We start from the raw sequence: 26,893 nt of genomic DNA, 5'->3' as shown, positions 1-26,893 counted from the left end.
ATTCACTTTTACACCAAAGATAAATTTTAAAAGAACTCGTTCTGCCGTTTTATCTAAATTAATGATAAATTCTTGTGATATTAACAGTTTTTGTAACAAAACAAGATGCTTTGATAGCTTTATATGACAATTGTCGGAATTATTCGGTATTGCTTTCAAAATCGAAAAATATTACACGCGTTTTAGTTGTGGTTTATATAATCCTTCCGAAATTGATCATCCTTGTAACATGTGCTTGTTAAACTCCTTAATATCAAAAATATATTCCAGAACGTGAACAATGAAGCTAACGATTTTTGTTACATTTCTATTTTTTACATGTGTGTTGGGGGAAATTAATTACAATTCTGATGAGATCTCTAACAATCATGGTCGGAAATATTATGATGTGCATCAACTTTTGCAAGATGTCGCCGAAAATATTGAAACTTCGAAAACAATTGAAAAGGAAAAGGATTTTCTTATGAGAAATGATGTGCAAAATAAAATTCTTCTCATAAATTTTTTAAATCTTATCACCATGTTGATAAATAGTAACAGCAATGCCACAAACAGCAGTTGTTATAATGATTTGGTATACATAAAGGAAAGTATCGATTTGAAACATTTTCAGGATTCCTGGGCTTTAAAAAGTAAGTATTTTAACTTTTCGTGTTTTGTTTCCATTCCAGAAAAAGTGAGAACAAAATAAGTGGTTTCAAAATTATAGTTTTCAAAATTAATATAATCTAATCTAGTTTTCAAAATTATAGTTTCTATTACTTCATATTTGGTTAAAAACACAAAATTGTAAAGTAAATTAAACCGCATACATTGTTCTTAAGACATAATAAATTTACTAAATATCACCGCATTTAACAAATTTTATCACTTATTATAAAACTATATTTATTGTTAATTTTACTAAAATTAATTAGCAAAGTGTTTTGGTAAAAATAATCGTGGTTTTTTGTTTTCCAATAGAGCCGGAAACACGTTAAATTTAATCATATTCTAGTAGTTCTGACCATAACGATTTTCTATGGGTACGAAACAATTATCTTTTCTGATATTAAGATTTATAACAAATCAAATTAACGTTTCAAATTAATTGAAGTTTAAATAGTTTATAATTTTTGATTTTATTATTCAAGATATTTTTTTATGTCAAGTAATGTTCTGACAGTGTTCATCTGAAACTTTTTTTAAGATCAACTTTAGGCCATGAAACTTCATTTTGGCCAATTAATCATCTAGAAATCAACTCATCTATCAGATGCAATATCTAATAATTTCGTAGATCAGACGCAAATAATGAATTCTCCATTTTAAAAATAACTTGAAATTTCCAAAAATGATTTAGATATCAGAAAGCAAATGGCCCTGTTACTTAATGCAGAAAATGAATGTATCAAGCGATTGCAGCATTAATTATAGCAGTTTTTTTTAAAAATTATTTTATTTATCAGTGCTGGACTCATTTGGAAAGCCAGAAAGTGGAATATTAGAAGGAAATGTGAAGTGGCTGGGAGATTTTGATGGATGCAAAAGCGTTTATGCACCGAGGAACCGTGGCAGAGGAGGATTTCAAGGACAATATTGCACCCTTCAAGTTACAGCAATGGTAGACTCCTAAAAACTAATTTTTTAATTTTCTAATTAGCTAGGAGGCTAAGCCCCCTGTTCGCTGACTCTCGCCGATGTCGCCGAGTTTTCGCGTATTTTCAAACCTTGCCAGTAAATATTCGTAAAATTCAGGCACACCCACTTCTATGAATTTTGCCTTCAAATTTGAGTCGCACTGAATCTCAATCACTTCCATTTGCATATAATTGAGTACTGAGTCTATATTTATTGAAAAAATCGAAGAAAGCAAACAAAATGTGTCTTCCAAAGAATTATAATCTTTAAACCTTGTTTCAAATTCTGTTCTAAGATCTGAATTTTTTTTCTGCGTATATTTTATACGATGCAGTATCATCTAAACTAGATTTGTTCTTGCTGCGCGTTGGGAAGTGCGTTAAATCTTCAATTTTCAGTTGCCTTTCCCAAAGAAATAGTTTACATTTGAATACATTAATTATGTCAAATATGTTCGTAATGATCTGATCCTTGCCTTGTAACAATAAATTTAAATCGGATAAGTGTTTGGTTACATCAACCATAAAGGATAAATCTTGCAACCATATTTGATCGGAGAACAAGCTTGTATCTTGATTTTTAGTTTATAAAAACTTACATATTTCTACTTTCGCATTCCAGAATTGTTTGAGAACCTTGGAGCAAGATAACCAACGTACCTCGCTATAGTAGGATAAACCTGAATATGTACTACCTGATAGCTTAGTGTGAAACGGACTCCATTTCAGCCATTTAGAATTTTACATTTTCGCTCATACAATTTAAAATGATCCGTTTAGTTTATAAATAAAGTATATTATAATTTAATATGCTGGTTTCGTTTCTAATTCTCATTTCCATTTTATTTTTACTTTGTTTCGGATATATTGACTGGGCCACAAAAATGTTTATCTCGGGCAGCATGCGGCCCACGGGCCGCTAGTTTGACACCCCTGTTCTAAATCATTGAACGAGTCTCTTTAACCGTAATCCATATAGGTAGACTATATTTGAGGGTGCCCCTTGATTCTCGCCAAGTTGTGATCGCTGTTGATCGCCAAGCTGGGCGATGTTGATACCCAATCGTGATTCTGATTGGTTTAGATTTTAGCGTTATTTTTAAATGTTCAACGGTATATGTAATTTCAGAGATCCGTTAGTTCTACTCAGGATACCGGCTGGTAAGGTTACTTTTGCTTCTGGTCAATAAGATCGAAGGTATGTGGGCAGTCTTAAAAAGGCACTTTAGAAAAAAAATGTCACCGCCAGTCCGGTACCATAGACGCCATTTTCGATTCGTATTTGGCCGATTTTATGTGGCGATGGAGGTACACAGATTCTATTCATAATAAATTTAGACAGTATCTAACTGCTATTGGAGAATTCTGTGCATCTAAATCTGAGGATATTTAAGCTTAATGAAGAAGTGAGTTGTATTTTTCCTTTTCTTTCCGTGCTTACTTCATTAATTTTTGTTTCTATTCAAAATGCATTTTACTGTGTTTATTAATTTTGCTTACATTGGGTTCATTACAATTTTAAAAAGTTTTGGCCGATGTTTCGTTGAAATTTTCCAATGTTTTACTGAAATATCATGTTTTGGCCGCCATTTCTGTTACCACGGTGTTCCGCTCAAACAGGAATGGCACCAAACATAAGTCGCCAATTTCATCAAGGGGCACCCTCAAGTATATTTTTACCATTCATATTAGTATATTAATGTAATTTGAATCAAAAAATAATAATTTTAAATGGTTATTATGATCGGACACCAGTTTAAGTAACTTTATCTTAAAATATAACGCAGAATTACGTTATTCTAATACTCGTAACAATAATAACAATCCCCTTAAACTCTTGGCACAGAGATGGGCACAGTAGGCCTTGGCCCTCTATGGGCTGTCAAGCCACTGAGTTTAGTTTAAACTCTTAATTTAGAAAACAAACAACAGTGCAGTTAAATACCTTTAAATTGTAGATTGTGAAAGAGAGCGATGAGCTCTTTGCATTAGCTAATAGCTGCATTTTCTCTTTAAATTAGGGATACAAAAATATTTATAGGAAAACAATACCTTTATGACTTATATCGATTTTATGCGAATGACAACCAAACTATAATTCAAACTAATGTGGGAAATCTGGATCCTGCCATGCGATTTTCCGGCCAATAAAAATGCACCGACAGCAATGCAAGACATCGTTATTAAACTTTTATATATATTTAGATACAGTAAATTATTAAAAATTAATATCATAAATAAGTAAGAATTTTTATTTCAGAAGTATCTTCCACTCTCAATTGGTGTATGTTTACCAGACACATGTAATCCATCTGAGTTTAAGGATATAATTAATAATTCAAGTAAGTGAATATAATGTACATTTTGAAAACATTAATATAAATATCTCAATTTGACAAAAAATTTCTTTTGAAAGAAAAATAGTACTATTCAATCTTAATTTTCTAAACAAACAATAAGAAAATTAAACTTAACAGATAATATTTTTTATTTTTTAATTTTTACTAGTGATTACCATGAGTTTATATATAAAATAAAACTACTTTCAAAATGAAATTAAAACCTAATTATGTTTTTATAGAATTTTGAGATATTTAATAAAAATAGTATTTAAAAGAAATTTGTATTTAAATTAGACAAACGACAACGTCGATATTTTTTTTTACATGTCATATTTTTGCACCAATCATATTTGTGTACAGGATGTTTCTAATCCCCACTTTCAATATATTTTTAAAGTCCCTATCAAAACAAAAACTGCCTGACTCATTATTAATTCGTTCATTTGCAATGCAGTAAGAAAGTTAAAATTTGGACCATTAGATAATTAGACAAATTAAAAAATAATTTCTTTTTTGTATTTTGTAATTATATAGGTAATGGGGAAGTAATTAGCATAATTCTCAGTAATGGTGCAATTTTTTTTTATATGAGTCTCATATTTGGATCTTGTACTTTTTAAAAGATAAAATGCAAAAGTAAAGAAAAATTTCATTTCCTTATTTTGTTATGATCTGGTTAATCATGGGGTAATTAACATTAACTGATAGTAATGCTATATTAAGTATTTTTACCAAGATTGAAGTCTCCAACTTTGAACAATGTGTCTCATCATATTATAAAAAAAAGCTAAAACAGCTTCACTTTGATATTTTGTAATTATTGGGGTATTTACTTAATTGAAGATAGTGCTAAATAACAACTCGTTTTTGAAAAGATAAAGGTCTTAAATTTTAACCTTATGTTTCTTATCAGATGAAGAGAAAACGAAAAAAAAAAAGAATACTTTCGATATTTTGTATCGTTTATCAGGGATTGTTCAGAAAATGAAATCTTTCAACAGTAATTTTATTCCACTGATCGGCCTGTGTAGGTGTCAAGGAGCTGACAATCCAACAGAAAGGTTCTTTGTTCGAATCCCGGTCAAGGCATGGATGTTTTTTCATTCTCCGTACTATCCGTCCTTACTATGGGAGCAACGTTGGCTCACCTAATATGGTGCCCCTGAAAGAGTGACCAACAAATCTGTCCTTCAGATGCCTGTATTGACAAAAGTCATCCTCCAAGTGGGAATTGGAAAAAAAATAATTTCCTACCCTCAACGCAATAAAGACAGAAAAAAAAAGGACGAACTAGCTGGTAACCGAAAGTGTAGAGTTATGTAATCTAGTAACTTCAAATAAAGTTTCTGAAATAACTGTTTTACAGTACCATCGATAATTAACTAATAATACAATGTGATAATATGCCTGAAAATATAGCTATTTTCTACAATTTTCTAATTTGTAAAATTTTTTTCAGGTTATTTGCCGGCTTTAAGTCGATTCGGTATCGATTTGAATGTAACTTCAGCACATTGTAAACCCAAATCATTAAAGATGAGTAATGGAGGAATTGTCACACTGTAAATATATTTTTAACATTTTTCATAACATTTGCTGTATTGGTTGTGTAATTGCTGTTAATCACATGGTTGAGTCAAATTACGTGGTTGTGCATGGCATGTTAGGATTACAGCTTTTAGGCTTAGGTTTATTATCACGCTGAATCAATTTTTAGATAAGACGAAACAAAATCGACATAGAAACTATCACTAGTGAGTAGAGTGAAAATAAGAAATCAAAACCGGTTTGATAAATGAGACTTAGAGCTGTATTAATAATCACTTTTCATGTTCTCCTTATTTTCTCAGGCAATCAAACAACTTTTGGTGTTTCGTACACCCAACTGTGATCTGTGGTCAGATAGATTGAATTGTTGTTTTTCCTCGCTTAAATGTTAATATTTGATCCTCAGTTTATAAACTTTTTTGAAATCATTTTAATAAAGATTCTAAAAACATATATAAATGACCAACTTTACGAAATACCCTTTAGATGCACGTAGAAGTTTAAAATTATTATTTCTTAATTATAAAGAGGGAGGGGTTTACGTGTAAGATTTCGATATCCTTATTACTTTGAAATATTTTTTTAAAATCCTTAAAATTAGAATACGTACAAATTATTATTACTATTTTTTAATACAAAAAACTTTGGAAATATGATTTCTTTAAAATTCGATTTCTTATGAACTATTCAGCTGATTTCGCTCAAATTTTATAGTTTGTCGTGCAAAAGTTGCATTCGTTTAAATCATGTAAGAAATTGCATACCTTACAATTTAAATTTTTTTCAACTATTATTAAATGAAATAATGAATATTTACTAAAGGTAATTTTTTGCACTGAACTATCTTTGGATAAATGAATTTAATAATTGTGTACAATATTTTTTTTTATTCCCTTAATTAGTTCTCAAGATATGAGAGAAATACACAAAAAATAAAATTAGCAATAAGGGGTCCAAACTTCGACCCGCTCTCCGGACCAAAAAATTGGAACCATATATTTCACTGAGTGCGTATTTTTTTTTAAAATATATATTCTGGGAGTTAGAAATCCGAATCCGGCCAAAAAAGCATTTTTTTTCAGAGAAAGTAGGTTTTTATGTCTAATCTCGTAATTTAAGACATTGTCGGTATTAATTAATTAGCATATTTGAGTTCAATATCTGATTAAGTCCTGAACGGGAAAATCTGAATTAGATTAGATCAAAAGTTATTCAGGGTAATCCGTTTTTTTCTTTCTTTCTTTTTTTGCGCACTGCACACAATTTTATTTTAAAGGAAACAGATGAATATCAAACATTTTATTATACTTTTGAATATTCCGGAATTATTATTTATAGAAATAAATCACTTTCCATAAAATTTTAAACTTTTTTATTCCCGTGTTTTAGTTTATCATACCCTCGTTATTCTTTTTTAAAAAAATTTCACATTGTATTTCAGATGCATAATGTCGGTATTTTTTCTGCTCGTTATCTTGGGGAGTTCTGTAACTGCTTTCAAATACTTTGCTGACATCAACGCTACAAAAGATTCATGCAAAAGCATTGCAGCGGCAAATGGTTGCTCGCCAGAACAAATGTCCATTGGTAATTTAGAAGAACCATCGGAGTTTAATGAAAGATCGCCAAGTAGGATAAAAGGTAGCATTTATTCTTAATTCAAGCTTTTTTTTAATATTTTTTTTTTAAAAAAAAGCGCAAATGGAATATCACACATTCAAAAAAATACATATTTTATTTCTAAAAATTCCCGACAATTGTGTATGCAACTTTAGTTCAAAGCAAACGTCAGATTATGCTATAAATATTTCATGTGCAGAAGATTATATATATTTAAGCATTTAAAATTGCTATGTAGATTAGACTATAAAGTATTGTTTCTGATGTTTTTTTTTCTGCATAATTGAATGAGACTATACAAAAGTCGATAGAATAAATAATTCAACAAATGTTTTTATGTATAAAAAGTACTTCTTTTCTCATGAACTTATGTAACAACTTTACATAACTACTCAGGAGCTATTCAATTTGTAAGGTACATTTTTTGATGTAACTTTTCACTCTGAATTAAATGATCAATCCTGAGACAATAGAACTTTGAGTTCAGAAGTTATAAGCGTTTTATGTACAAAAAGTAAAATTTTGCCCTTATTATTAGTTACAAATCTTACATTGCTATGCAGACAAGTGAGGTATTGTTTCCCTCGCATTTCTTCTCATTTAATCGAATGAGAACAAGCACGAACTAATAGGGGTGTCTGTATAGCAATGCAAGACGCGTAAATAAGTGTAAGCACGAAATTATACTTTTGTACATAAAATACTTAAAACTTCTAAATTATTAGTCCCATTGTCTTGAGATTGATTTCTCAACGGACGAAATGTCAACGAACGAAATCAAACTAAATCTTTCACAACCCTGAATATATCACTTGTTAATTTATTGCTATACATACATATGAAGTCTAGTAGGCTGTCGCTAAGTCAAAGAGCATGTAGCCCAAGAGAGAGAATCAGATATCATAAAGATATATCCAAGGATACGGGTTGACTCAAACCAGCTACCCCAACACCACAATCGATTCAGCTTTGTAAAGCTGTTCACTAAATTGTGATAACTCTTCTTCAATTTTACAAGGGCTTGAAACGTATTTGGTAAAGAGGACGCAAATCTACAGGTATGTAACAATAAGCAAATACTTGGAATAGTTAATTTTTTTAATTATTTGTTTTGCAGGGGCCTCCCAGGCCGAGCAGTCTCACCTTTCCACCAAACGTTATCCAAAATAACGAATGGAAAACTTACTAAATGAATGGTTTAAATACCGTATGTTTTTTTTTAATCAAAAATTTCTTTACCATATAAGTTTGATAATTTTACCAAAATTTTTACCATATAAGTTTGGTAATTTTGCCAAAATTTTTACAATATAAGTTTGATAATTTTGCCAAAATTTTTACCATATAAGTTTGATAATTTTGCCAAAACATTTCGCCATGTAGTAATAATGTTTGAAATAAAATAATACAATTAAACAGGTTTAAGGGACAGTGACAACTTTTGTCATGAAGAATCGAAAGCATTGTTAACGCAGTAAGGGTACCATTTCTCATTTTTCGACTCTATGACATTTAAAGTATCTAAATGCAAAACTCTAATTTTTCTAGTGTTTATAAAAAAATAATTCAGGTTTGTTTTAATAAAAAAAGTGCAGTGCAAGTTATTGCGTACTTAATGCCGAATATTTTCTTAAATGTTTAGTTAAATAGGACTTTCTTGTTAAACATAAAATGTTTGCTTTTCTCTGTTTAGTTTTCATGGACACGTATGACCCTTTCCTGAACTGTTTTTGCATTTTTACAAATGGTTCAAAATTACTCAACACCGATGCAACCGAAGGACAACTATTATGTCTACATGGTATTCGATTTTTGAGCATGGCATGGGTTATTTTAGGTCATGTGTACTCATCTTCTATGATTGTTATTAGTGAGTATAATTCTCATATTTCATTTTCATTCCTGCTCCAGCGAGGTTGCAGAGGAGTCAGCGTGCCTGACTGCGAAGCCAATGGTTTCGGGTTCGAACTCCATTCAGTGCATGGATGTTTGTCTCTATGTGTTTTTCTGTGACATGTGAATGTGGCCCACCCTATGAATGGGTATTTGTAGCAGTGTGGAATGGGTAATGCTGCTTGTCTCAGTGATAAAGGGACGCCCGGTGGTTGAGTGGTAGCTCTTCGCGCTCCCGTGCCACAGGTCCTGGGTTCGATCCTCAGACCGGACAAGGTTGACTCAGCCTTTCATCCCTTCAGTGGGTTTATCGACCCACTGAATGAGTACCAAGCATGCTTGGGAACTAAGCACTGGGGGTATTACGTTCGGCTGACCACATAACCGGAACATCTGCTCCTGCACCCCAGAGCCCAAGGTCAAGAAATCTGAGATGGGCACAGTAGGCCTTGGCCCTCTATGGGCTGTCGTGCCACTGAGTTTAGTTCTGTGATAAAGGTTCACAGGTGCCCACCGGGTAACGTTAAATGAGCAACACTTCCGGTATCCTCCAAGGCGAAAAAAACGAGAGTTCAGTCCCCTCCCCCATTAAAAAAATATATATCATTGCCACAAGAAACAGTGAAATATTCTCCGAAGAGCTATTTTATAGAGTTATAATACAGCTTCTGATAGTTTTATAACTTCGTACTATTTGCGAGGTATTCTGTATTTTAATTTTAAACTCGCGTGAATAGGAATCATGACATTGGACTTTAAACTGGCTTGAATATGAATCGTGATATTGGGCTTTAAAAACATGCAAATATAGTATATAAATCCAATCTCGCGATATGGGATTTTTAAATCTCGTGAATACGAATCGCAGCTCGTCTTTTTTGAACCAGGTAAATTCGAAAATCATTGTTTGATGTTAAAATCGCAATATTAGCAGATTCCTGCGCAGTTCCAAAGATTCCGAAAATCCACCAAACCAAAAGAATCGAATTGTCGGAAGAATCACATGTATATTAGCGTCTCCTTAACGGGATTTAGCATAAGTTTTAAAATTTCATCAGATTATAAGTTTTTGATTCGCAGACGTTCGCAAAACTCTAATGATCTTGATATATGCGCAATTCTTTGATATTGGCGGAAAAATTAAATGCCCTGCTTTTCGTTTTTGGATCCTGAAGAATGATATGAAAAATCATGAATTCCGGGCTACCATCACCCCTGTTATTACTGTGTACCTCAATTATGTAAAAAATTTATAACAACAATGGATAATATAGAACATATAGTATATATTCATATAAATCCAGTAGTACCGATTCTCTGTTCTTAAGTCTATTTCAGATAAATTTTAAACTCATAAAATCGGAAATTCTAAACAAACACATAATACCGTCAAAATAATCATCTCTTAAATATAAAAAACATAATTATGCTAGATGTTCTATAAATATTACCTTTGAAATTTACTTTAAAAAAATGGAGCTAATAGGTTTGAAATTATAAAATAATATTTTAGATAATATTTTCGTTATAAAATAATATTTATTTAGAAAATTGGAAAGCTTTATTGGTTTGGAAGATGAAAAACTTTTTTCAACCTGACTTATTATTATGCATATATACAGTGGTGGCCAAAAGTGTGGACATTTTTTGAAAGTTTCATGTTTTTCAACTTTGTGTGCTTGTAGAATATAATAATTTTCACTTAATTACAAACGTTTGTATATCAAATTGAAGGTAATTTAGTGTAGAATTTAATAATAAATACAGTATTACAATATCTGTATTACAAAAAAAGTTTTGCAACTAATAGTAAGATCCATCTTATCTTTGCATTTTTTTAAAGTGATGAAAACTTTCAAAAAATGTCCACACTTTTGGCCACCACTGTGTATTATTAATTTTATATAGTCTAATAAAGATTTGATTTTAAGAATTCAAATTAGGCGAATTTTATAAATGCCTCATGTACCACAAACAGTAATTTTATTTTTTGTTTCATTTCAAAGAATCTCTTATGAGTGCAGTACCACTTGTTGACAATTTACCTTTCCAAGCCGTACTTAATGGATGGTATGCAGTTGATTCCTTTTTTGTACTCAGGTGAGTTAATTTATTTTTTGGGCATGCGAAAATTTTTAGGTGTTTTTAATATATTTTATGAACACAAAAGAATTATCAAAATGAAAGTGCTGTTAAAAAGAATTTTTTTAATAATATAACGATGAATATATTGTCTTTACAATCAATCCAATCACATTACTTATTCTTTTATATACAAATATTGAAAATATTTAACGCTGATATTGTTATGAAAGAAGCTAAAAACACTTTTTATCTGTAATACAGGTTTGTGATACGATTGTATGATTATTTGTGAATTGAAATTTTTTACCATACTTTTGCGAAACACTTTGTTTGCTCGTGTTACATCCTAGTAGTAAATTAACTTGGGCCTTTACTGGACAAATACTCATGAATCTCTTTCATATATGGAGTAATGTAACATTAATTTTTTTTTTGTCGTTCGCTTGTTTAGGCAGTGGGGGTACGATTGCTCCTGTTTTTCAGTGGCGCCATCTATGGCCAGGAATTCGACTTCTGCCATGCCATTCACACGACCGCAACCCGTTTATAGGGCGGGTCATATTCATACACATTCACACACAAAGGAGAAAGTACATAGAACACACACAGAGAGAAACATCCATGCCTTGTTCAGGATTCGAACCCAGGACCTTTTTGATGCAAGGACAGTTCCCTGCCCTCTACACAGGCCGGTCGGCATTAATTATTATAGGTACTAAATATAAATAATTGATTTATCCAATATTTTATAGCCATTAGTAGGTCTCTTTTATGTATTTGTCCGATTCTCCCCTTTATTTTCAGCGTTACTGTTCAGTCAGGAGAGAAGGTCTTAGCACAGATCAATTTAGTAGTGTGACGCAACAAACGTACACTGCGCAGTAGAGGTAAATTAGAAAAATGTCAGTACGCTCGGGCTACTAAGTGCGTAGGAGGGAGATACGAAAGATATCACTACGTTTTCACTACTAAAGGATCAAATTTCTTGCTTATGGTAACCCTTGCTAAATCCTTTCTCTTTTCTAGGAGGTATTGATTCAAGCTAGATAGGGCCTAGATAAATTTCTCCAATTCACATCTTCCTGTGAAATTTAAAATAGAATTGAAAAATGTTTAAGTTTTTATAATTTTTCTTATCGTGCTTAAAACTTTGAACTTCAGTATACCTCTGTGTTGTATTTTGTATTTTGAACGTGTTTATGTTTAACAGTGGATTTTTGTTGGCTTATCTATATTTTCAAGAATGTGACAAAAGACAAGGAAAAACATCATGGCTCTACTTCTACGTCCATCGCTATTTGAGGTGAGAAAAAATATGACACTGAAAATAAATGCTGTTATAGAATTTAGAATATACGATTTTAAAAAAAATGCATATAACGCAAACAATTAATTAGTTTATCGATATATAATAACATATATACGTGTTTGTAAAATTTATATACAAAGAAAATTTCAAACAAGTACTGAACGTTTTTTTTAAACAAATATTTGTTCAACATAATTTTATAAGGAAATAATATGTATATTTTGGTTTAACTAAAAAATAAAGGGTTGTTTCACATTATAGTATTAAGCCACCTTTATTTACCATGCACTTTTCGGCAGATTTGTTTTTACTGTACTAGTCTGTAACTTCTTAACCAGGAAAGTTTAATTAAACATTTAGCTTATACCGAGCCATTTTAGTATTTTTTTAAAAACTTTTCTGTAATATTTTCTATAAGTTTTGCTGCCCAATTAAATTGAATCCGAAAGCCCCTGGTAATGCCAAGAAATACAAATAATTTATATTTTTGATGTAGTGGTGTTCTTGAATTAGTTTCAAAATTTCAAGCGCCTACTTTTGTATTCTAACAAAATCAAATAATATTTACAATCAATCTTAAAATTTGCTGCTAAAATTGATTCTTGTTCACAAAGACGTGTCTTTCACAAGTAGATAGTTTAAAATTATTGCAATTTATACTACACTGTAAAAACTTAAGTGCATCTTGACATCAAAAATAGTGGCAGCAACTTCACACCGAAAGTGGTATAATTAAGCACCGTAGATAGTTCTTTGTGTGATTAAATTTCAAGGACAATTCTTAGGCTAAATACCGAACACAACTTTTGATCAGAGTAGATGCCACCATTTATGATATTCAGTAACATTTAATTTGCCCTTTAACTGAATAAGACATGATATATACATAGGAGTTACATTTTGACGATACAATTTAAAGTAAGATAAATTTAGTTTAGAACGTATACACATTAATTCTTAAAATAAAACTAATTTGTATATTAAATATGCAAATAGAACAGAGAGATTGTTAAATTAAATTTGAGTTGGGTTTAAGAGAACGTATAGTAAATTAGACATTATAAAATTATTTAATACAATTTACTGATATTTTAAAATTTTAAACATTATCCTTATTACACGATGATTTTTTGGGACTCAACAGATTTAACGTGCATCAGTCACTTTACTACACGTCGAGTCATCGGCCGGCAGGGTTCGAACCCACGAACTCTCGGCCCGATTTGGTATTAACTAGAAATAATGTGTTTTTTGACTTAATTTTTGGATTGTGCAATATCAGATTTGAAGGTACATTACACCATTATTTTTACAGCGTTGAAAATAGTTTATTTCATAGAAATATTTCCTCGCCTGCTAGGAAATTGTGATATGTATGTTCTTTTAAACAATTTTAAATTGGGTATACTATAGCCTACGTCACAGGTTGTGTTATTCCTACTAAATTTAACCCATGAACGGCATTTTCTGCGAGCCTAACTTCAAGCCACAAATAAACAAACGAAGTGTTTGATCGTTTAAATAGCTGCTCGCCAGATTTTATTGCATTATAAAGAAAAGTAATTGATATTCGATTTTTGATTAATAATTGATTTATGTGGATAGTAGCATAGAATTTAGCATTGAGTCATGGTAAATGTTATTCCTACTAAGTGGAAGTAGTTGTGTTTTTTTTTATATTATACCCAATTGTGTCCTTTGTCATTATTTTCACTCAAACCTTTTCAAATATTATAGGCTGAATCAATAAATTTCAATATTTTTTATTTTTTAAAAAAAGGTTAAAAGCTGATTTTATAAAATTCTTTACTCACCAAAATTTTATAATTCACAGGTTAACACCAGTTTACATGATGGTTCTGGCGTTTTTTGCTACAATCATGCCTCTACTGGGATCCGGACCTTTTTGGACTGAGGATAATGTTGATATAGGCTGCCGGCCAGAATGGTGGTCAAACTTGATTTACTTAAACAACTTCCTACAGGATGGCACTAATCAGGTATGAATTTAAATTTGTGACAATAATTACTTAATTTGAATCGTCAAGAATCGCCACATCGTCACGAATTTACTAAATTTGTGACGATGATAATGCAAGATAGTTATTTTATATCCATAGTTTAAGTAATATTTTTTCTTACCAAATGTAAATTGTAGTATAATTGGTAATAATTGGAGTATTTTTACCAATTGGTAATAATTGGAAGTTCTCATAATTTGAGTATGTTGCACTTGGTTATTAAGAAGCAATATTTAAAAATAATTAAAGTAAAATCCTACTTATGTCAACAAAGAAATTTTTTATTTTAGCTACTTTTTATTAAATAACTAGCCGCCTAAGGCTGCCAGCTGTCCGCCACGCTAAAGGTTTCACAAATAAAGTTTTTTAAAACATAGCAGGAAATCTGAAGATTAGTGGACAATTAAAGTGTTCCTGTCCTGCAATTTTGTCTTCATATTCAGATGAACAGCGACTATATCAAAGCGAAGCGTTCTATTTACGTATCGAATATGTTGCCACTTTTTTAATACAAAAGTTAAACATTTCTCCACTTTGATAAATGTAAACTAATGCGAACCTTACATTTAAATTATTAATTACTTCGTATATTATTGGTTTAAGTTGTCGAAAATTAATATTTCAATTGTAAGGTTCGCATTAGCATACATTTATAAGAGTGGAGAAAAGTATATGCATTTTTTAATAGTTTTTTGAATATGGCTCTTTGAAGACGAAAAAGTATAGATTTTCTTACAAAATGACTGATAGCTAAAAAACTAATCCAAATTTTTGAAAAGAAAAAAAAAATACTTCTTCATTATGTCAAAACACAATTATGTGCCGAGTTTCGTGCCTGGGCGAGGCCTCTGGGGCGATATATTGTGATTACAGACAGACTAACAGACACACACACAGCCGCGTTTATTATTATGTATAGATTAAAAAATTTTCTCCCCTTTAAAACTAAAATTAATTAATCAAATTTAATTAATGAATTAATATTTGAAAAAACTGTATTAACATTAAGTGTCATCCACTACAAGTTTAAAAAAATGTATTTGAACTTGAGTGAATGAAAAAAAAGTATTTTATTAACGATTGAAAATTCGAACAAGATATAGGGAGAGTGTGAACTAATAGTAGAAATTGAAAAAAAGAGCAATTAGTTCAAAAATTAAAATAAAATAATATTAAAATTGAAATGTTGAAGTTTTTTTTACTTCGTATAATTCTTAAATTATATAAAGTAAAAACTTATTAAAAAATTATTTAATAAAATAATTTTAGTATTGACATGTTTAGGTTTTTTATGCCATATAATTCTTTAATAAAATATATCTACTGATAAAAAAATTTTTTTTAGTGTATGGGATGGACTTGGTACCTAGCAAATGATATGCAGTTCTTTGTGATTAGCCCTATATTCCTTATAACACTCTGGAGGTATAGAAGAACATACTATTTATAAATTTTATTTAACTCAACAATATTAAAAATTTGAAAGAGATGTGCTTAATTGAATCAGTGTAGTTTTCGTAATTAACTAAATTGTTTGAATGATAAAGCCATCGTACATTATCCAATGTAATAACTTGAAATTGATGAACATCTCTTAACTAATTGCGCTTATTAAACTCATCATTTTTTGCGCTTTTTTATAAGGCGTTTGCTATTTTTATAACATGTTTCGTTAATAATCAAAATAAAGTTCTTACTTGTATTAGAATTTTGATTCAGAAAGAAAAAAAAATATTATGAGAAAAGGAAAAACTTTAAAGAAAAATGTTAATTACAGAGAGTGTTCCATATTCATCACCTTTAAGATATATTTTTCGAATGTTTGCGTGCTTGTCTGCTTGACAGTCTGCTCAGCAGTCTTAAAGAGGCACAGCAATGAAAAAAATAAAAAAAACATTGAAAAAACAAAATAGAAAAGAAAAACAAAATGTTGCAAATTCTAATGAATCATTATTGATGCAAATATCAAAACCTGTTTGATTGTGAGACGTAAGGAAACGGAATTGAAATGAGATAATTAAAAACTTCTCCAAATTTTGCCAGGTAATTAAGCTGATTTTGATTCCTGCTTTCTTAATAGCAATTGGGCAGATTCCGAGGGCGCTTTTGTTTACCTTTGCAAAAATCTGCTACTTGAATGAAAATTGCAATTCAACCCATAATCAAAATTTGATAACAAAAGAAAATTTTTAGCTAGAACTTAGTCAATTATACACGTTGTCCCGTAAGGACTATCCTTAATGTAGATCATTAAAATCCTAGTCAGTAATGAAGAAAATATTCCCCTATATAGATTGTACGTTAATATTTAAATAAGGCAAAAAAAAAACGAAACGATATCAAAACCTGACAACCTTTAGCGTTTGTGCTCAGCAATAAAAGAGGCTTTAGTATTTGTAATCTCATCTTCATCGTTAATAATTTATCAGGTTTTGTTAAGTGTTATCAATTCTTTTCCTTGTTTAAGTATTAATTTGAAACCCCTGCTTTGTAGGTTTTTTTAATTTCATTAATGGCAAGAGCTCTAAAAATATGTCTTAAGAATGCACTAAGAATAAAGCCTCTCCTAAAAGTAATTTAGACTCAAAGATTCGAGAAATTAAAAAAAGTTCTTTCTTCTTTATTGAATTTGTTGGTACACATATTTAATTTATAATTTATACAATCTTAAATACGAAAATTAACCATTTTCCAAAAATGTATATTGATGCTGAGGTATTAATTATGTATTTTAGATGTGAGTCCTTTATAATACATTATTTCGTTAACGTTTATTAATATCTGGAAAAGTAAAGGACGCGTTAATTAGCATCAGAAATACGGAAGTGATAGCAGCGTTATCTGTCTGGTTCGTATAGAAAGGTAGAAAGATGATGTGTGCAACTGATTTACTAATTCGTATAAGAGCATTTAAAGTGAATGTATGGTCTAACTTAAAATGAAGATTATCAGATTCTTCCACTATACATCTTACTACGTCATGTATTTTTGTCTTGAGGCATCCATCTTTACGAAGATTTTACATTCCCTTTTAATGCTCTCATGTGAACTGGATTATTAGTTCCATATGATTTGATCTCCTCCTTTGACTGTTGTCCTATTATAGCTACTGAGCTACAACAATGCGTGTCCACTTAGGCAAATCTTATAACATTTTCATTATCCTTTTAAATGGGAAAATATTCCATTCCCTCAAGTCATAAAGTATTTTGATCTTGTTTAATTAACAAATAAATTAAATATTGCAAAACACAATCTTTAAAACAAAAATTTTTTTAAATTTTTGTTCCAGGTGGCCAACTGTTGGATTTCTAGTTTCAACACTATTCTTATGGGCATCTTGGATTACAGGATTTGTGATGACTTTTCAACTAAATTTACCAGCTGGTACTATAAGTAATGTCAATGACAGAATAAATGATCCAACCTTCACGCCAAGGCAAGTGACTCAGTTTTTACTTATAGTAAAAGGAGCTTGAGAATGATCTGTGCATTCACAGAAAAATCGTTTCAATATTGAACCATATTACCTACGACATGAACCACAATACTGTGCAAAATACAATTTGTAATGAAGTGTTAAATTTAAATCGAAATTTGGTCAAGTGAAATTAAGTAAAAAAATAATTAATTTGAACAATAATGACTCAGGGGATAGAGCGTTCGCCTTCCAATGAGGCGAACCTGGTTCCAATCCAAGCGATGGCTGGTCAAAACGAATACGCATCCGGCTTGTACCAACCACAGTGCTGACGTGAAATATTCTCAGTGGTAGACGGATCATGGGTTAGAGTCCCCTTGTCGTCAGGCTAATTGTAGGGAATCTTCCTGGTTTACCCCTCCATGTAACGCAAATGTTGGTTAGTTTCATAAAAAAGTCCTCAACGAAGTCTCCCAATACTTGACTCAGGAGTTCCATTGTCTCCTGAATTAGGTTCAAAATTACAAGGCTACGGAGTTGAACATTGGTAGTCGTAAATCTGAAAATTGGGTCGGCTGTTCAACGACGGTTATTAAATAAAACAAAATAATGTAGATTAATTTGGAATTTCAGATATTATAGCCTAAATTTCTAAAAGTGAATTAGATTTTGACATGAAAGTATTTCACGTTTCTACCTGACATAGTTTTTGCTTTGGACGAGCTTCTGGTTAAAAACCAGATCATTAAATCTGCAGAAATCTCAAAAGAGTAAGCTTGAGCCACTATGGCTAATTGATACAAATTCTGCTCTCCCGACTCGAACCGACTACAGTGGTGGACGGATCATGAGTTAGAATTCCCTTGCCGTAGGGTTAATGGTGAAAAATGTTCGTGCTTTTCCTCCCCGTGTAACGCAAATGTGGATTAGTTCCATAAAAAAAATCCTTCACGAAGTTTACTTTGTCTCAATGATTAATGCAGGAGTTTCCTCGTATTCTGAATCGGAAAATTTATCTGGGTTATAGGAATTACAAGACTACGGAACTCAGAATCGTGTCTGTTTCTTAACACCAGCAGTTATAAAAAAAACATAGTAGGCTTAGAATTATAAGCTAAAACATTTTTACCTGCTACTAAAAGTTTGCTAAAATAATGTTATTGCATTGTGCCATTTGTTTATAGCTTTTTAACGTATGAGTTTTACAACGATGGAATTTTTTTCTTCAACTACACTTTTACGAAAATCAGTTAAACAATGAACCAATGATTAGGTGGAATTTTGCATCACCCTTAGAGTATTAAATAAAACCATGCATTTGCTTAAAATTTCGAATGTTTCTTACTGTGTAATTTATTGTGACGAAAAATTGCAGGATCAAATCGATCCAATTTTTCATTTGTTTAAATGAAACACCGGATTATAAAAACAACTATCTTTTGTTTAACTAGTTTTTTACTTTCTACCTTTTAAGTGCGTTTATATTAAAATACAATGGAAACTTTCTGAGACATGAGTTTTCTTAAATGCATACAGATGTCTAAGCTGACGCCACTGTCCTGTCCATTGGAAATCCATCAATTATTAATCAGTTAGATAGTAATGCTCAATATAGCTCCGCAGCCTTGTAATTTTGAACACAATCCAGAAGACAGGGGAACTCCTGGATCAAGTATTGGGAGAAATTTTGCCTTCGTGGAGGACTTATTGATGGAAGCAACTCGCATTTGCGTCACATGGAGTGGAAGACCACTAGAACCTCCCACGGCTAACCTGAAGGCAAAGGGACTCTAACCCCTGATCCATCTACCACTGAGGATATTTCACGTCAGCACTGTGGTCGATGCAAGCCGGTTGCGGATTTGTATCGACCAGCCATCTATGGGGTTCGAACCTGGTTCACCTTATTGGAAGGTGAACGCTCTATTCCCTGAGCCATTGGGGCTTAAATATCGTCCTACAGGAATAATGAAATCAACTAGGTGGCATTCGCAACCACAAAATTACGATAATTGATTGACTTATTTCACTCAAGGATGTAGTTTAGCCTCTGGCTTGATCTCACGAACTCCATTTTGCTTCCCAAACGTTATTTTTGCCATGTATGTTTCTTAGTCCAATTTCAGGATGAATGGAAAAAGGGCTGTAAGGCCTCGGATGCCTAGTTTCATTACAGCGAACGAACGAACGAGCCTCTGGCTTGAACATCTGTATTATAAGTTTCATTTAAAAAAAAATTCAAACTTACGCGAGTTCTATTTTTATTACAGACGATACGTTTTTAGTACGAAAAGTGTGCGTGTATGTCAGTTCAATATAGTATGTAATCAAACACTTGTGAAATTATATCTGCTATATTTTTTTGACACCTTAGGTGGAATGAATACATGGGAAAATATTATATGAGGCCATATACCAGAATTGGTCCTTACATAGCAGGCATTGTTGTGGGTTATATTTTGTATAAAAGAAAAATAACCGACATAAAATCTAATCGAGTAAGTGCAATTATTTTTTTTCTCTAAAATTTTACTATTTTTTTTCTTTCTTCTTTTTGTTTGTTATTTAAATTATTTTTGCTCAACATAAATATTTTTAAAAAAATTAGTGCATTTTTAAAATTATCTTATTTCCATATAACAGATAATTCCATATTAATAATGATATAATTAGAATTGTATTTTTAAATAGTTTTTTTCTCTTTAAAAAATTGCACCATTAGAATAACCTTATATCTAAACATTTTTCTGCATAAATAATTAAAATAATAAAACTACCTTACATGTATAGAAATTTTCTTCGTGAAGAACTGCGTTACTATGGTTATCTTATTTCTGGAAAAAAGACTATTTTGTTTTAAAGGAAATTAATTTACTTTTAACTTTGTTTTTATATCTTTCATTCCTTTAATTTTAAATGTAATTTTTTAACCCTAAAAGTACTGGTCTTTCATCTTTAGAAGGTTGAGAACGTGTATAAGAAAAGACAACTATATGTAATGCTTGAAAGTAAATTTACTGTTCTTTTCAGCTAATACTCTATATGTACCGATAAAAATTAACATAATAGTCATTACTGTTATTTAATGCGTAACGTTTTCGTTCAACAAATTTGTGTATATAAATTTGCTTTTTTTTTTACTTACTTTTCTATAGGTACCGATGACAACTAACAGAATAGTCATTACTGTTACTGAATGGAAATTAGATCGTTTGATTCAGCGTAATCTAAAAAAGATTCGAACCTTTAATAGTGTTGTCTTTTTTGTTTTTCAAAAAAAAAACTATTTCGAAATCTCTCTTTGTTATAGGTAAGTAATCCCTCGTTGCCAGAAAGTAACTGTACACTCTTAGACAACCCACTTTTCTATGGTGATACTGAATATCAAAAGGAAATCGTTCTTTACCTAAACCATTTTAACGTGCGAGTCTTCAATTTATCTTTTTATACCTTTTGGTTGTTGTTGTTGTTAATTTACGTCGCACTAGAGCTGCACAATGAGCTATTGGCGACGATCTGGGAAACATCCCTGAGGATGATCCGAAGACATGCCGTCACAATTTTGATCCTCTGCAGAGGGGATGGCACCCCTGCTTCGGTAACCCGACGACCTGCACGCGAAGTCGAGCACTTTACGGTAGAACAGTTTAACGAGGACCAATACCGCACACCCTCGGTCCCTACGCAGACTGATCCAAGTGGTCACCCACCCACACACTGACCGCATCCAGTGATGCTTGTCTTCGGTGATCTGCTGGGAACCGTGTCTTAACGATCAGTCCACTGCGGGACTTATACCTTTTGGGTAGACAACTTTGTGGATTGGCTGGCTACTTGCGGTTTCTGCGACTGCCTCTTCGGCGCCTGTAACAAATACCAAGTTTACTGAAAATTCATTCTTTACCTAAACCATTTTAGCATGTCTGTCTTCAATTTATCTTTTTATACTTTTTTGCAGAGAATGTGGATTGGTTGGCTACTTGCAGTTCCAGCTGGTTTATACTGTATCTTCGGCACCTATCATCAATCACCAAGTCTACTGGCTGCTAGTTTCTACAATGCTTTCACCCGTTCAATATATGGTTTCAGTTTGTGCTGGTTGATTTTCGCTTGTCTATCCGGATACGGAGGTGAGTGTGAAGAAAGACTTCATTAAATATTTTTTGAGAAAGATTAAATATTTCATTAATATAAATAGTAACAATTTTTAAAGCTAAAATCCTTTTTACCACCATTGTTAGAAATGTTGACTTTTTCCCCCTAAGAATGTTTCAAAAGTATTCAAATCTTATCTAATAGAGCTTCATAAGTTTTATGTCTTATTTGTGCGAAAAAAATATGAGTTTTTAGCACCATGATGGACAGGTTTTGTTGTCATATTATCGTATGGCAAAAAGACCGTCTTGAATTTTAGTTTCTAATTAAAAAAATAATTTATTGCTCGTAAGCCCTAATTCATGCCAGAAAATTCCTTAAGATCCAGTCCTTAAGATCAATCCTTAAGATCCTTAAAAGGAAGCTACATTTAAGAGTTTGTTGACTACTGATAAAAAAAACTTCATATTAGAAACAGAATCAAAATCTCAATTTTTAAAGGAAATTTTAGCTGAAATTAAACGTTCTGAGTGATGTTAGGACTTTAACTTTACGCATTTGCTTCAAATTATCATCCCTTTTTGGGCTACAATATATATTTAATAGTATGCAAGTATATATTTAATAGTATTTAATAGTATGCAAGTAAAATATATATATATATATATATTTTACTTGCATTACTTACTTGTTTTATTATTGTTATTAGTTATTCATTGAAAAATGAGTCTCAGACGTGCTGTTACGCTTTAAGATTTTATACTATAGCACATTTCTAATAGGTTTAACGAATTACATGTCATTTATTTGAATTCAAATTTATTTTAATGATTTAGTATTTACTAAAAAGATGTAATTTTTTTTGAAAAAAAAGTTGTTATATGGATTTGAATGATTGTTTTGAATTCCTAGATTTTTGTGCATTTGCAATGTACCTAAGTTAGTTGTGAGCGAAGCGAGCTTGGTTTGTGAAGCAAACCATACAAGATTGCGTAGCAATTTTCGGGGGTTGGCGAGCGTAAACGAGCAGGGGGCGCAGCCCACTTGTTCTTTAATTTCGTAGTCTGAAATGCTTTGATTAAAATTTCACGTTTTTGATAACATAACTGGATTTAAACCTGTTGTGAACTGATCGAAATGTTAATTTGTTCTACAGTAAGTCGGTTTTCTTCAGTTGCAGTTTTTTTTCTAGGGAGGAGTAATACAAAATATGTAATAACCTGTATATTTTGTCATTAATGGACCCAAATATCATTACTGGCAATAGTTCTCGATTCATATCAACCATAAAAAGATTTCACCTAATTTTCCTCAAAATATTGATTTTTGCCTATACTATATAATGCAGCATGAGTCAGTTTTAAGACATTGAGCTATGATTGTTCTTGCTGTTGCTCATTTACGTCGCACTAGAGCTGCACAATAGGACATTGGCGACGGTCTGGGAAACATCCCTGAGGATGATCCGAAGACAAGCCATCACAATTTTGATCCTCTGCAGAGGGGATGGCACCCCCGCTTCGGTAGCCTGACGACCTGCACGCGAAGTCGAGCACTTTACGGTAGAACAGTTTAGCGAGGATCAATACCGAACACCCTCGGTCCCTACGCAGGCAAGTGGTCACCCACCCGTACACTGACCGCAGCCAGTCATGCTTGACTTCGGTGATCTGCTGGGAACCGTGTCTTAACGATCTGTCCACCTTTCTTTTTTTTTACGAAATTGAATATTTTATCCATGCATTTAAAATTTTTAAAATGTTTTTGATTTTCAGGTGTTGTGGATAAAATTTTATCCTTCAAACTCTTCATTCCTCTAAGTCGGTTGACTTACTGCGCATACTTGATTCATCCAATTTTTAATACCATCTACGTTACCTCTATGAAATCTACAATATGGTTTTCTCATCAAACAGTTGTAAGTATTTTTTATTTTTCAGTAAGAATATTAAAAAGTTTAGTTGAAAAAATCGAGAAGCACCAGATTTGTTTACTTTTTACTTGCAGTAACAAAAAATTATAAAGGAAGTTATCTTCTATATCTTCTATACATTTTCTATCGTATACACAAAGGAGAGCATCCGATAATTTTTGTCTGTAATTAAGTTTGTATCACAAAACACAGATTTTTTTCAGTCAAAGTGAAAACGTTTTTGCAGCTTTGATATAGCAATTAAATAACTCATGTAATTAATACCATTTTTTACAGTCAATCAGACACATTGTGCCTCTGTTTTACATTTTTAAGATAATAATTCTCCCCCTTCTTTATACTTTTACCGACCTCTTATTTTTTATATTCAAAAATGGCTAAAATGCCTTTAAATGCTACTGATAACAGCTTTTCAACACCAGCAACAAAAAAAAATACAATTTATAACCGTTTATAAATATAGTTACTGTATAGTTACAAACTTAATTCCTTTTTTGAATGAACGAAAATCTTCAAATCTGATTTTTGCTTTTGTTGCTGTTTCGAATGCTACTGGCGATTACCAGCAAGCCTACTTGGTGAAACTAAGTGAATTTAAAGCGGAGGGTGCGTTTCTTGTTCTTCAGTGAAGCCATCCATGATCAAGAATACGACTTTAGCTACACACATGTCACAGGCTGGTTTAGAGGGAGGACCCATTGATACATCAATTCATCCACAAGTAGTAATTTTGACCTGAACCAGAGAACCATCAATCTCTAATTCAGCACCCCCAGAGGTATTGCTTTGTTATTGGAACTTGGAGGACTTTGTGACCCGATACATTTAACATGACCAGTAACCATTTAATACACGGAGAGTCTTCAGCCAATGGAGATGAAACGCCTGACCTCTTGGACATGGGCCCAACGCGAAGCTGATGTTGTTCAAAAAAGTTCTATTTCTAAATTAACGAAGGAAATTTGTCATTTTATAATTTTAGGGAAGCGAATAGGATTAAAATTAAATATAAAGCAACTGATTTGTATAATGCTCGTTTGTGACTATATTTTTTTATTCATAATTTCCACACATTAAAAACTTATTGTATATTATTGTTAAATTTATTTGATACAATATTTCTTTGTTTTCACATCATCCGAACTGTCATTTTTATTATCAACAAATTTTACTAACTTTTAACTGTCTTTTCTAAACAATACTAATTAATTAAGCAATTAATAATTACTTATTTGAAGCTGATATGTTTTTATTTTATTTCCAGATCATGTGGTACTTAGGTGTGCTGGTTGTGACGTATGCTTTTGCTTTACTTGTTTCATTGGTATTTGAGTCTCCAATTATTAGATTGGAAAGACTAATCAGAAATAAATTTCAATCCAGATGAAAAGTTTTGCATCGAACTTTCTAATAGATTTATAAAAAAATTTTATTATTAATCATTTTTTTTTATATTGATATGTTTTGTTTATATTTGTAGCAGGAAAAAAAACAAATGAACAATAAATAAAATAGCTTAGTAGATGTATATACTATAGTCGGCAAAAAAAAGCTTTATTTAATAATTCTTGATATAACTTATAGATTTCTAAGTACTATAATAGGCAATCATTATGGTTTGACATGTAAATCTTAAATATTCTAATTAAATTGTATCAATAGTTAATTAAATTGGGAAATTAGAAGAAGTTTTTTTTAAGAAAATAAATAAAAATCTTTTCGCCGGCTTTGAATTCCTGGCCCTAAAAGTAACTCTTAGCTTTAATAGCTCAGTCACAAAACAATTAAAACCTCTGCACTTTAACTATTATTTAACTTTTTGGTTTTATTCATAAAATTAATTAAAGATGATTAAGTCTTTGAATAAAGCTTCATTCGGGTATTTTATTTATTTATTTATTATTTATTTATTATCCTTCGTTATTTTTGAGTATTTATTTATTTAATATTACATCTGAATATTTAATCTCTAATTAATTTAGAAATTTTATTCATGAACTCAGGGATTTTGTCTTCCATACAAAGACTTTCAGGTAAACTCGTTTATTTGTAAAAATTATGTTTCGGCACGTTTATATATATATTATTTATACCTTTGGAAAGCAAGTAATTCGGATGCATGCATCTCTTTTTTCGTAAACAAAATAATAATGATAATAATATATACGTATTTTAATGATAATAATAATATTTACGTATTTTAAAGATAATAATATTTGCGGGTTTTAAAGATAAAAATAATGATAATATGTAAGTGTTTTAAAGATAGATAATAATAAGAATAATATTTACGAATTTTAAATATTAAGAAAAAATTATCACACTTAGAATAGGCTTTTGACTAATTACGAAGAAATTACATCAAAAGAAATAGTCAAAAGAAAAAAAATACATCATAAAAAAAAAAATCTTCGTTTTTTTTATTTATAAAAAATTTTGAGTAATCTCTGAAAGTTATATTGATTAGAAGTGACACGGTATATAAAAAGAGTATTTAGTTACTTAAAGTACTTATGATATAGCTCGTTCACCAAGAGTTGGCACTTGGCTCCGCCTACATCACGTGGTATGCGACGATACTATTTCGCTATTTTTGGGAGAAGGTTGTGAGCAATCCTGAACAATGTTGCTATTTCGCGATCGTTTGGCAAAAATATTTATTTCGCAAACTTTATGTGCATTTTTTTAACAATAAATATTTCATAAATTTGATGATATTTTGCACCATTTTTATGATATTTCTTTCTTATGAGTGAATAGTTTGTCCTTTATGAGACATTTCGCTGGGAGAACAGCAGTTTTTAAATTTAAACTATATTTAATTAGCTAGTGTAACAAAAGGTATAATAGCAGATGATAAAGCAAAGTAAGTGACTGAAAAAGAATTCACTTTTTGTGTTTGGCGCAAATTAAGGGTTGTCTCAATTTCAACAACGGAGATGTTTCTCTTCTAACTCCCGCGCTGAAATGAACTCTGCGTCCCAGGAGGTGGAGCCAAGTCTCAACT

General features: G+C 31.2%; 1 protein-coding gene across 1 annotated transcript; it reads left to right on the top strand.

Annotated features, from left to right (window-relative positions):
• Positions 1–15: 15 nt before the first annotated feature.
• On the top strand, positions 16–25,581 carry LOC139426310 (nose resistant to fluoxetine protein 6-like). Its single transcript, XM_087153621.1, has 15 exons — positions 16–632; positions 1,449–1,603; positions 3,880–3,961; positions 5,421–5,523; positions 6,951–7,150; positions 8,823–8,999; positions 11,029–11,122; positions 12,318–12,410; positions 14,251–14,416; positions 15,783–15,862; positions 17,730–17,876; positions 20,233–20,356; positions 21,817–21,988; positions 23,729–23,871; positions 25,151–25,581. Exons 1-15 carry the CDS (start codon positions 281–283, stop codon positions 25,271–25,273), a joined length of 2,211 nt encoding a protein of 736 aa, XP_087009747.1. The 5' UTR covers positions 16–280; the 3' UTR covers positions 25,274–25,581.
• Positions 25,582–26,893: the final 1,312 nt, after the last annotated feature.

This window comes from Parasteatoda tepidariorum, chromosome 10 (genome assembly GCF_982258835.1).
Source record: "Parasteatoda tepidariorum strain Cologne lab strain chromosome 10, Ptep-v5.0, whole genome shotgun sequence".
Classification (NCBI taxonomy): Eukaryota; Metazoa; Arthropoda; class Arachnida; order Araneae; family Theridiidae; genus Parasteatoda; species Parasteatoda tepidariorum.
The sequence above is the reverse complement of the archived record's forward strand: the minus strand, read 5'-3'. Positions and strand labels throughout refer to the sequence as shown.